This window comes from Ixodes scapularis, unplaced genomic scaffold (genome assembly GCF_016920785.2).
Source record: "Ixodes scapularis isolate PalLabHiFi unplaced genomic scaffold, ASM1692078v2 ptg001934l_1___fragment_3__unscaffolded, whole genome shotgun sequence".
Taxonomy (NCBI): domain Eukaryota; kingdom Metazoa; phylum Arthropoda; class Arachnida; order Ixodida; family Ixodidae; genus Ixodes; species Ixodes scapularis.
Genome location: NW_024610211.1, coordinates 101,454 through 114,507, shown reverse-complemented (window position 1 = coordinate 114,507; position 13,054 = coordinate 101,454). Strand labels below are relative to the sequence as shown.

At 46.3% G+C, this 13,054-nt stretch overlaps 1 protein-coding gene across 1 annotated transcript; it reads right to left on the bottom strand.

Annotated features, from left to right (window-relative positions):
- Positions 1-3,038: 3,038 nt before the first annotated feature.
- LOC120836515 lies at positions 3,039-12,277 on the bottom strand (the record flags this gene model as incomplete). Its single annotated transcript, XM_040205467.1, has 3 exons — positions 12,205-12,277; positions 9,928-10,019; positions 3,039-3,125 (listed from the first exon to the last, which is right to left on the bottom strand). Coding segments are annotated over exons 1-3 (252 nt in total), but the record flags the coding sequence as incomplete, so codon positions are not given.
- Between the last annotated feature and the right edge of the window lie 777 nt (positions 12,278-13,054).

Below are 13,054 nucleotides of genomic sequence, written 5' to 3'. Positions count from 1 at the left end.
TATTCAAATTAAAAAAGATAGGGTTGTGTGATAAAATCGTTAACTGGATAGAAGCATACCTGTCAAATCGGAGTCAAAAAGTTGAGATAAATGGAAACATATCTCCACCTCTATCTGTAACCTCAGGAGTCCCGCAGGGCTCAGTCTTAGGTCCATTATTGTTTTTGATATATATAAATGATATAGCTACGCATATTGCGGAACCTGTAAAACTAAAACTTTTTGCAGATGATTGCCTTCTTTACTCTGTCATAAACAATACTAATGATCAATTAGCTCTTAATAGGAACCTGGAAAATCTAAGGCAATGGTGTGAGGACTGGCAAATGCAAATAAATTTTCGTAAGTCGACATATATCCATATAACGAACAAAAAAAGCGTTTTGAAATTTTGTTATAATATAGGCAATGTTAATTTGAGTGTTGTAAACAGTTTTAAGTACCTTGGTGTGGTGATCTCACACGATTTGCAATGGCGCACCCATATAGATAATGTCTACTCCTCTGCCTATCGAAGTTTGTGCTTTCTTAAACGAAAGTTAAAACATGCAACTAGTAATGCCAAAATCACAGCTTATAAGACAATGATCCGTCCTATTTTAGAGTACGCCTGTATTGTATGGAGTCCAAACAAAAAAGTAGACATCAATAGACTAGAAAAAATTCAAAGGCAGGCTGCACGTTTCATTCTTAATAAATACAAACGAACAGACTCTGTGACTGAAATGCTTAGCCAGTGTGGACTTCAATCATTAGAAACTAGACGGAGAATAGCGCGGCTAAAGTTCTTATTTGCGTTGTATAACAATCACTTAAACATTGAACCTGAACTATATTTAAATGAAACACATAAACGATCGCGCAGATTAAATCACAATAAAACAATCCAACCGTATAATAGTAGGATAGACGTTTTTAAATATTCATTCTTTGTGCAAACAATTGAAGACTGGAACCAACTTCCAGATTATGTCATTAATTCTGCAAATATGTCCCAATTCGAGTCTTCTTTAGAAAAGATATTTACCCAGCAATAAATAAGAAGGGCGTTTTTCCTTTTTTTCTATTTCACTTCTTTTTACAAAGTGTGGCGATATGATTCACGTTGTCTTCAATTAAAAATTGTATAACAGTCTTCTATTACGTACATATGTATAGAGTTCAAATTTTTGATATGACTATATATATTGTTGTTACCTCTCCTGTAATAGCCTTCAAGTGAAGGCTGACAGTATTCTTAAATAAAAATAAATAATAAATAAAATAAAATAATTATGGCACATGGCATGCTCGTGGCATTGGGAACGGGGGCTCGGAGACGCGGGATACCTGTGGGCCACATCCCAGAGAGTCGTGGGTCACGCGTTTAAGAACCTTGTTATAAAGAACTAAAAGGGCATATTTAAGTATTCCGAAAGAAGAAAGATTAAAAACTACCTGTACTTTACTTTGAAAGTACATAGTATTTATTGTACTTTATTTCAAATACATTGCCCCGAGGTTTGTACTTAAAATGCATAACCTATCAAATACTTTGTATTTTACTTGAAGTACATTTTAGGTGTGCTTTACCCAACACTGGTGCTCACACAGTGCTTGTGTTAATTCCATGGGCTGCATTTGAATATCGTTCTTATGAGATAATCCAGCGTCAACGAGAACGACACAATTCCCGTTACTACATCATTATGTTTGGCGAGGGGGAAGTCGGAAGAAAAAATCCACAAGTACCGCCGAAATTACACAGCGGCAAAGACGCTTCTTCGTCAGTGGTGTTGCGGGCAAGTATACTAGGATAGCACAAGTGCTAGTATGTTTGTGTAAAACGAAAAACGTTTCAACTTAATGTCTTTCTTTTGTATGGGAGCGCTTTGGTTTAGTGTAAAACCTTGAGAAAGATTGAAAACCTAATAGAACACGAACAGCACACACACAAAAACTGTACTTTCTGCACTCTGTCCTTATATAGTTTTTTGCCCTATCGTTCCGGGATCCGTTAAATATTACTATTACTATTTGCTACTTTTGCTAATACTGCTACCTTTGCTAATACTTTTGCTTTTAATTTTGCTCTTAATTTTGATAAATATACAGTCACCCTTATACTCATATCAGCATGTAATATATTTTGGTATCTTAATAATTATTGCAGCAAAGCAACTTGCACGATAGGTTGCAAATTTTAGGCAAAGATTCGCCTCATCACCAGGCATTGCGCGTGGCCATCGCCACGCCAACTCCCCACAAGTCATCGTCGAGATGTTAGTTTGCCGAAACACAGCACTGAGAGGCTTCAGGAACTGTATTTGGATCGTCAGGTTTCGGTTCCTATCAGGCTCTTAGTAGTCGACGTGAGCATGTGGAGTTGGGTATAAAATATGACGCGTTATCGATTTCATAAATACGAATTAAAATTGAGCTATGTCTATTAAAAACAAATAAAACACGTTGAAAATATTAACTTTATGACCGGCTTGCAAGCAGAGAAAAGGCACCCGACCCTCACATTCCCTGTCACCAGACCTCCCAGAACATAAAAGGAGGCCTCTCTTTTTCTTCTCGCCATTTTCTGACCATATTCTCTTTTTTTTTCTTTTTGATTGTCTGTTTGATTTTTGCTTTGTGCAACTTTGAGGCGGGTACAATGAAAGTTTAAATGTAAACCCAGACAAAAAATAGGTTATAGGAAAATATCTGAACATCTGAGTATACATAACAAAGTTGACTGGCTACGTCTTGCCTAGGGGATTCGATGGAATGACGCATGGTCCGGCAAATATAGTAAACTGTTCTCGTACTAGCTCTGCACAGAATGAATGGAGAGCCAATAAGTACCACTTGTGTTATGGCCAAACAAAGACAAATGCTAAAATTTGTATTCAGACTTGTGGCACGCCCAAAGGATTAGTGAACGATAAATAACTTCTTGAGAAATATACAGAATAGAGCAGGTGCAAATAACTGGTACCCGCAAAAGAGAAAAAAAAGGAGCGTTAAGGCAGCGAGAACATTTTCTCCTGACTTACCAGCTTACCGCCGGGGCAAACTTCTCTTGGCAGCCGCAGCCTTTGGTCACGATCCACACATGTCACTTGGCACGATGAAGGATGACGACCACCAACATGCTGCAAAGCATTCACATATTGTCAGGAATAAGGAGGTGACGAATCAAAGAATAACCGAGGAAACTAAAACGTTTCCTCGGCGACCAAAACAAAAAGCAGACAGACGAAAACAACGTAGCGTCGCGTGCGTCGAAGTCGGCGTGACATCAGGATCGGACGCTGGGACGAGGCTGAATCCGGCCCGCCACGCGGAGCAGCTTATGTAGACGAGTGCGCTCCTGGAACACTCGGCTTAGAAGGTTCGGCGCGTAGAACATTTTAACCTCGAATGAGCAACAGGGTTCAAGAAGTTACTACAACGCGACATTACGAAAACAACAGAAAGGTTTATCTGCGGCCAGGCATCGAACCTTGGCCTTTTGTGTTGGAGGCAAGCACGATCACCGTTAGGCGAAGGGCACGCTGTTTACATGGCCAGCTGCGCTCGCAGCAATATGATGTCACAAATACATATTATATTTAAGCTATGTCCATTAAAAAAAGTAAAACACGTTTAATAGATGAATTTAATGACCGGCCCGCAAGCAGAGAAAAGGAACCCGACCCTCACATCCCTCCCCGCCAACCCTCCGAGAACATAAAAGCAGGAAATCACCTCGCGTATTCTCCTCGCAATTTTTCAACCACTATATTTCTTTTTGGATTGCCTGTTTGATTTTCTTTTTTGGTTCAGTTTGGGGTGGGTACAATGAAAGTTTAAATGTAAATCCAGACAAAAAAGGTTTCCTTTTTCTTTTCTTCTTTTGCCGTACCTTGCCTTTTTAAAACGCAAACAATTCGTTTCGCCAGCAGGAAACTCAGAAATAGCAATACGATTAACCTTGGTTAAACCAAGTCCGAAGGCGTGTTCGATTTGGGAGAAGCCCACGTTGTTTTCTTGGCTTTCTCATGAGGCTTTCTCAGGAGCGCGGCGTCCAGCGCACAAAGGGCGCTCCTCAAGGATAGCAGGTTGCGGGCAGACTGAGATTCCGCGAGGAGAACTATAAGTCCTGCAGCTTCACGTTCACTAATCTGCCTGCGCACCCTGGTTACCGCTTTTAAAGGGAACCGAAGCGGCTCTGTATTTGACTAAAAACAGCTAAATCTTCTTCATTTCGCTTCCAGGATTACCGATATCGAGATTTTTTTGTTTTTGTTTTTAGTTCGGTACACGGAGGTTGCAGAAAATCATTTTTGGAAGTACCGTGAAGCACCTCCTTACCGGAGTGTTACGGCATAAAAGGGGTTTTCGGAATCTCTGCTCCCGCTCATCTTCAGCGCATATCAAAGCTATTCACGCGTACTCTTGCTTTTTTTGAAAGAGGTCAGAAAAATTACAGGAGGATGCTTACGCTTCACCTTTAGGTGTGGAGCGCCATAGCCACAAATATTCACTCTTACTCGCATAAGTTGAACCGTGGTTGCGCCAGTGCGCAAATAGCCCCCATCCACTTCCAGTTCTGAACTAGATGTCGGATTTAGCAGTATTTGCGATATCAAATATACATGCTATCTTCTGGAAATGGTTCCTTATAGCACTGTCAGACTTATTCACTCTCATGATAAAATAATGATGAGTAAAACATTAGGAAATATATGTGATCCGGAAGTGTGTCGGGGCTACCCAATAGATGGCCCCACTGAATTTGTTGCCAAACAGTACAGGGCGAATAAACCACCGCTCGTTCCTAATCCGTGCAACCGTGTCTGCGTGGCCCATTCTACTCCCGCTTTCATCGGGTGTGGACGTGGGATGGCAGGATCCACCGGAGCAGCGATAGTGGCCCAGTTGGGCCACGTGACAGGAATAACTCTGCGTCTTCGGAAAATCAGATAATTTTCCCACCTCTGCCAAAGGCCCTACGGTGCTCAACACCGTGTTTCTTCACGCCGATGTCCGGGTACTGCCGTACCGTGTGCAAGACTTTTGCGATACTCTGAGTCAACTGGCACTGCTCCCCCAGGTTCTTACCTTGGGCGCGTACCAGATGAACCACGTCTGGACTATAACCTTCAAGCCACCCGAGGATAAGCGGAAGATCCTCGCAGCGGGCGACCTCGTCGTCAAGGGACGGCGATGTGTCGTCGTGCACCTTACGAAGTGGGACGCCCGGGCTTAGATTCATTGGCTGCTTCATTACGTTCCTGACGACGAGGTGAGGGTGGCACTTGCACCGTATGACCAGGTGATCGACGTAGGAACTGACAAGTGGCGGGTTCAAGGTGTCATGGGCTGCGGGTCGATGACACGCACGGCTGTTATCTGGCTTCCGTCAGGGCTAGGCCTGGATGCCTGACTCATCAGCTGCATATTGCCGGAGGGCCGGCTCTCGTCATGGCGTCGGGCAGACCACCGCTTTGCCTGCGATATCGACGGAGCGGGCCCATCCGTCGTGTGATTAAGATATGCCGAAGTCCGTATCCTGCAGTTACTTCAATTATTTCGCGGATCACTACATCAAGACCTACGCGGTAGTCACATGTTCGGGTAAACGAGACGCCAACGCCAAGCATGTAATGGATGAAGCGACCTCGCAGGAAGCACTGGAAAAGGCGGCCCCCACCACCGATTCACCGGAAAGCACGGGCACGAAGGTCGACCAGGCCGAGTCGGAGCACTCGCTCAACGTGGTCACTGCTTCTTCGGTCGACGCATCCACGGGAAGCCGGGAAGAGGCGCCGACCAACAAAGGCGAGACGGGGACATGAAATCAACCGCCGGCGTTGAGGAATGAAGGGCCTCAGGTAGAGACTGCGGTTCCGCCGGTTAAAGAGGTTCACACGCCAGACACCAGCGTGCTGCCTGCGAAACGCCCGCATAAAGAAGAACCGGTGTCAAGACAAGTTGACAGCGGACCGACTGTGGCGTCGTCCTTAAAATCGACCTATGTCGTCCTAGACGTCATCTTTGATATCACAATCTAGAACGTCGTCCTCGACGTTGTCTAAGGCATCGTCCTTGAGGCTGTCCTAGACGAATGTTATCGCAATTCATAGGCAACCAACAATAGTGGTTTCTGCAGAAAATTCTTATCTGCTGGCTTGCTCGCTTCAACGAGGCGCGCTCTTTCCTGTCTGATTGAAACGGCGATAGACGTGGCTCCGGCAGCAGTCATTCCAGAATCTTCGCTCGTCGCTTTTAACAACGGCCGAACTCGCGTCCTCTGAGACATGGGGAGTTCAGGCGATCGACTCTCAAGCGCCGCCCCCCCCCCCCCTTCTCATTTCTTGTGCCATTCATATTTGGTCCTGTGGAAATGTATGGAGCATAGTATTTACTCGCACAATAAACACACCCCCCCCCCCCCCCCCCCCCCCCAACGGGCATCCATATTTTGACTTTTTTTCCCCTCCCGTAATCAACGCACCTCCAATTTTCAGATCCGCGAGTCTCGAATTGCGTTCAATTTAGCAAGCCACCAAGCCAGTTTTCTTCTGCCGCAAAGCTATCAGGCCAAGTCAAGCCAAGCCAAGCCGCTCTCGTAATATGGCCGCAACTGCGTAGTCGCGGTAGTTACGGAAGTGATCAACTGTGAAACAGAGTGTCGCGCACACTCGACGAAGCTTGGGCCGAGGAATTGCCGAGCCCCGGACATTCTTCGCCTATCGGATGCATTGATGTCAACAAACAAGCCGTCGTCTGGAGTCCGCTTTCGGACAGTGATATCGTGAAAGTGCTCAGGCCTAATTTTACATACTCCGGGTAAATGCGTTTATTTAATCCGTAACAGAACGGCACAGCGATGCGCACTCTGCGCTGTAGGCTGAGAGTGCCTGGTAGCCTCCCCGTGAACGAAACCTGATCCGCGCGAGCAGGCTTGGGGGTCGGCGGTTGGACTTCGTACGAGTTCTTGTCTTTGTTAACGAAACTTGATCCATGCGAGCGGGCTTCGGCGGTCGGGGGTTACACTTCATACGAGGTCATATACGTGTGACGGCGGCGTGCATTACCGTCTTCAGGGTTCACACAGGGCGGAGGAATTCACAACACTGATCGCCGGGTTAAGTTTTTATGTATATCTTTGAACTAATAAAACACTAATGAGGCTTTGACGATACAGGGCTCACATGTCCTGCCGTGCATCTCTTGCGGGCTTGCGGTGCTCGCAGGGGTTCCGCACCAGGCCCGGCTCCTAGGCGATGTCCTTCTCCGTCTCTGACTCCATCTCTTGCGTCGTCTCGCCGGGTCCCCTCTCCAACGGCCTTGCGTCCTGGGACTCGTTCTCCAAAACCCCGCACTTTCTCGGCGTCCCGCGTGTCGGCGTCCTTCCTCCATACCGCGAGGTGCTTTTTCTCCGGCTTCCCTCGACGCGACCCCGCCAGGAACTGTCACCCTATTCCGCAGTTCATCCTCACCCTCTCCCCGATTCCACGTAGTCGACCCGAAAGCCCCGGTCTGCCATTGGGTCCGTCCTGTCTGCTAGAGCGTCTGGACCCGCACCTGCAAGCCGTTACGGGACCGAGGAGAAACTGGAAATCCGACGCCTCCACTCCGCGACAACTTTTCTTGGCAATGCAGTGGAAGGTACAGGCCCGCGTTCCCTCTCCCATTTTGAGTGTGCGGGGGCTCTTTTCCTCTACCCGGAAATGGGGGAGGAGGAGAGACTGCGTACACTCCAAATGGGAGAGGGAACGCGGGGCTGTACCTTCCACTCCATCGCCAAGAAAAGTTGACGCCGAGTTTTTTTTTTTTTAATAGCTAACTCGGGCGGCGCTCCGGCGGTGGTAGCATGCGACTCGTCGCTCGGCGGGGCGGGAGGCAAGCAAGAATGCCGTGGTCGAAGCCTCCAGAATAGAGCCAGGACCAGAGTTCAGTTTGCCAATGAGTCCGGAACCGCACCTTCCAGCCGTTATCGGCTGCGAGAAGTAACGGGACGTCCGATTCCCCTCGGGCAGCACCCGGTCGCTGGTGGTGTGACCCCCCCTCCCCCCCCCCCCCCCCCCCCCCAACTCGACGAGGTGGGCGAGTCCAGCTGGAATGCCGTGTTCGGAAGTCTCCCAAATGAAGTCACGACGAGACATAGAACATCACATACGCGTAGTCGCGAATATACCTGAGCGTGCCCGCCGGATAGCAATATATAACACCTAAGAACGGTCGGGTTGCTTTTCGTGTTGAGGGAGCTTCGTAGGGCGCGGCGGTCTTCCTTCTGCAAAAGGCACGCCGAAAGCGCCCCAAAAAGGTTGGTAATTTATAAAGCATGTCGATTGTGGCGCGCCCCCGACCAGCCGTGGGTGCGCCTCCATCACTGGAGATATGCCACAGTACCTTGGCGTGTCTTATCGGCGCCTAATATGACATTTTCACGAAGTGTGTAAATGGAAACATTTTTGCCCCTTGTAATGAACGCCCCCCCCCCCCCCCCCCCCCACACACACACACACACAGAATACCCAGGCAGCACACAGTATTGAGCCAGTATTGGCGTTGGATCGGAGAAATTGGGTCAATGTCATTCTGATACTGCCGATATTGGCGCTGGATCGTAAAGATCGGGCCAGTATTAATGTGATGTGGCCGATGTCAGAGGAACATCACTTGAATCGGCCTACGCCACGCTGATATACCGTATCCAGCACCGTTTTCTGGTAATTTGTCGGGTCTGAACCGGCTATATCGCCCGGTATTAGGGATTCTTCACCGTTTCTAAAACGATACCGAATCGGTCATTCGTGCGGGCCAATCGCGGAGGCCGCCGCTGTTGCCAGGGGCCGCGCCGAGGGCGCGCCGGGCAATCAGAGGCTGGAACTGGGTTTTTCCGTGCAAACAGACGGAAAAAAACACTTTTTGTAGTAACTTTTATTGGATAGTAGTACAAAAAGGGGGTGGCGCGTGATGTTTTCTAAAATCTTTAGTCTGCAAGGCTTTGCAGTGCAATTAATATTGTTGTTATACAACCATGCCTCAGCGGGGATTTCAGGTACCGCGCCCCGACCTAGGCGCGTCTTAACCTCGAAAGGAATCCGCGGCACGTACGCCGCGGACACGGGAATGGCACCGCTGAACACGCCCCCCCCCCCCCCCCCCCCCCAGTATCTGGTTCCTGTGCACACGCAGTGCCCACACCACACGGGGACTTGTTTGTCAGCGGTGTGTCGGTGAGACCTCTTTCAAAACAAGTTAGCTTTTGCCCAAACCAGGGGTGGGCACTGCGCGTGTGCAGGAACCAGATCCGCGTCAGTCTCTGCGATTGTGCTGTTACGACAGCAGTGCCACTACAGCTGCGTGACGTCATAGCCGAATGTTGGGGTATAGGAAAGGGCTGTTAGTGCGTGAGGTGATCAATGACGGTGGTGGTCGTCAAGCGCACCGTAGAACTCTGTGAGACTGTGCTAGGTCTTAAATAGCCTTGGAAGGTGTGATATAATGCTAGTAAAAGAACGAGCGTGACATCAGCGCAAAGAAACGATTGAGCAACAGAAAATTTAGGCATTCGTTCTTGCTAAGAACTATAAAATATATTTAGGCAAGAAATATTTTCCAAAATAAAACCCTCGAGAATTTTCGAGCCCAGGAGTTTTCACCTCTCGAATACCTACCGCTTTCGAGCTTGTCAAATTACTCAATTCACCTAACACCAGTAGAATGGACAATATAAAAAGAGCGCCACATATTTTCGCCTTATGTCACCCCCGTCTACGCAATGTATCACTAACTTGGTAACATTGTGAATGTTTTCTACAATATTGCACGTTATTATGCCAAACTCAGGTTTTTAGTAATATCAAAAGTAAATAATTAGTTTTCGCATTTAAAAAAATAGAAAGTTGCCTTATATTATCTAAAATATCTCATTTGCATTTGATTGTCCGCAAGACTTACCTTAGATCCACTAAGTTTGCAAAATAAAGACAACATCGGTTCAGTAAAACCCAAGCAGTGAAAACGAGATTTAATCCCAGATGAAAATCCCTCTGAAAAAGAAATTGTTTTTGAATGTACAGAAAGGCAAGGTGATTAGTGTGAGCTTTAGTATTGCGTAAACAGCAAACGCAAGCACTGATAGTAATCTCTGGAGAAGGGGAACAAGGGCGACAAAGGACAAGCACTAATCTCCAAGAACAGAAAAACAGAAACAAAAGAGAAGCAGAAATCTCTAAACTGTGTTTGGAGATCTTTGATTATTCTTTGTCCCCCTCCTCCAGAGATTATTATCGTTAGTCTTGTCCAGCTCCCTTGCACAATTCCATTAATTGCATTACATTAGCACGCACTGTGAGTTTGCGAAAGCATCGCGTAAATGGTCGTATCTTTGTAAGATCGTAGGCAGAAGTTCGGCTAATTAAAATTTGATTTCAAGTTCTACTTTTGTCAATAATTTTTATTAGGAACAACAATAATCATTTCAAGTTATCCAACAAAACATTTTAATGGCAGGTGTGCAAATTGGTCCATCTGCACAAAACATTCGATGATATTGATAAACATCATCACCAGTTATTTTTCGCACTAAATATTAGCTGCATTTTTAATAACGAATTGATTAACCCACCCTGAAGCTTGCAAAAACCGCATTACCCCGAGGGGCCACGACCGCTTCATTTGCGACATCAAGAATATAAAATTTCTCGAACGCAAGTGATAGACAAAAGGTTAGCAGTTCAACTGTGTAGGGTGTATGACACTCATAAAGGTGCCCTGAGGAGGTTTCTGAGATCGCATGAATATGGCGACAACTCACTCTGCTTGCTCTAAGTATCCTAGAAATCCCTTAATCATTACAATACACGGCCGATTTCCCTATGAAAAATGCAATCAATAATTACAACAGACAAAGGACATCTCTGGCGATTGGAGTAACATGTTCCGAAGCCAGGATCAATGTCAGCCATTAGGAAGCGAAGGATTCTGGCGCCTCCGACCGGTGGAACCGCGGAGTGATATCTTGAATGCGCGCGGTTCGTTGCCCATACAACCCGGACTACGATTCAATCTTGCGAGCACGCGCTCAAAAGCTGACGACCGGACACATCACTCCCGTGGAATATAATAAATAGTGCGCTCTTTTTGAGACGATTATCGCAGTATTACGTTCCCTCTCCGCGAAACACGAAACAAATATTTTGGACTGCGTTTTGTATGCTTTTATAATCTACAAAGGCATACACTCTTTCTAATAACAGCGTTTGCAATCTCAACGAAATATCACGTTCTTATTGGTCAGATGTCGTCCCGGCCTTCGGCTTTTTAGAGCGCAGCACTTAGGCGCCCGTTTCCGGGTTGAGCGCCATCGGCATCGGCGTGACCGCGCTAAATTTATGGGACAATTGACGTCACGTGACCTCAGCACCAATTCTATTCCCGCTAAATTTAGCGGGAAATTCAGTTTTTCCGCCAGATTTAGCGGACAAATTCAATTTCGCCGCTAGATTTATCGAGAAAACTGGCTTCACGTGACCTCTACACCAATTCAATTCCCCGATAAATGGAGGTCATCTGATGACGTCAAGTGACGCCAATATTCCCGCTAAATCTAGTGGAGAAACTGAATTTGTTCATAGGTGACGTGACACCAAGTCATGTGACGTCATCTTCCCCGCTAAACTTAGCGGGGAAACTGATTTGGAGAAGGAGAGTAGAGTAGGGAATAGAGGAGGAGAGGAGAAGGGGAGGAAGGAGTACGGAGTAGGACGATTGGCATACCCTCCCCTCCGTACCCTCCCCTACAACTCCTCAAGAGCTGCGCTCTAATGTTGTATTACAGAGATTTTTAAGCGTTTTTCATTTTAAATGGGGAAACCGACCGCGCATCGTTATGATTTACAGATTTCTAGGAGGCTTCGAGCGTATAAAGTGAGTTAACGCCAGATAGAGGCGATCTCAAAAAAACTCCTCGGAGCACTTTTAAATGGTATACGATGCGCTGACCTCTTTTTGGGTCAGATAGGTATTAAAACTACTTGTGAGGACCTCGTCAGACACCTTACTTTTTAAAGCATTGGTTGCAATATCAAACGACGTTCACAGAGCACCGGTGGCATCCAATCACAGGAGTTTTTTTTTTTTTTTCTTTAAAGGAAAACTAGCAAAAAGATTTCGAGAGAAATCAGAAAGACCATATTATGCTTGTTAAATAGGTACATAATTAATCAAACTTACCGCCTTGAAATGCCGGTAGAATAAGCACCACGGCAAAAAGTACGAGCAGCATGTTGCTGATATTGCGATACATAATCAGTCTAACAAGAACGTCCTCCTAAAAGAGAAATAATAACATAAATATAGCCTCGAAACTCGACACCGCAATTTTGTTCTTGGAATGTGGAAGCACCGGGTTCAAAGGAAAGCTTCTGCGAAACATGAATAAATGGTCATCGATTTTTATAAACATTCACCGTGTACAAAATATTTACCCCTGAATAATTCTGCGAAATATCTCAACATTTTTATTTTGTTTCGATAAGACAAATTTTAAAGCTTACACGTCATGATCACTAACTGTGGCTCTACTGGCAACACTAAGCAGCGGTGGCATTGATTTTTGACGTCAAACGTTGTATCCAAGAGTAGACCCCTCCTCCTCGTTGTGCGTTGTAGCCATCGGAAGTGTGCGACAACACAGTGGCGTCAGAGCGCAGCTCCTCGCAAAAGGATTTCGTATTCAACGCAATTGACTGGCATCGATATTCCGTGTAGCAGCAAACTTAGTTTCTAAGATTGGCTTACCTTAGCACAGCGCTACGTTCAGGGCCGAACACGGCGCAAACTTTTTTACACGAGACCTGGAACTTGAGAACACAGATGCCTTCCAGGCGCCGGCAAAAACCGTGTCCAGCATCTCAATTCCAGCACGTTTACGCAATCCGCCGGCAAGTGAAGAGCAATTAAATACTAAGAGGAGCGAAAAATGGTTCTCATGTAAACTTTATCAATTACTGGTTCTCATGAACGTCGTCCCGTAGGGATTTCCAGAGCACCGCGAACACGAACGTTTTCCAGTGGCTTATTC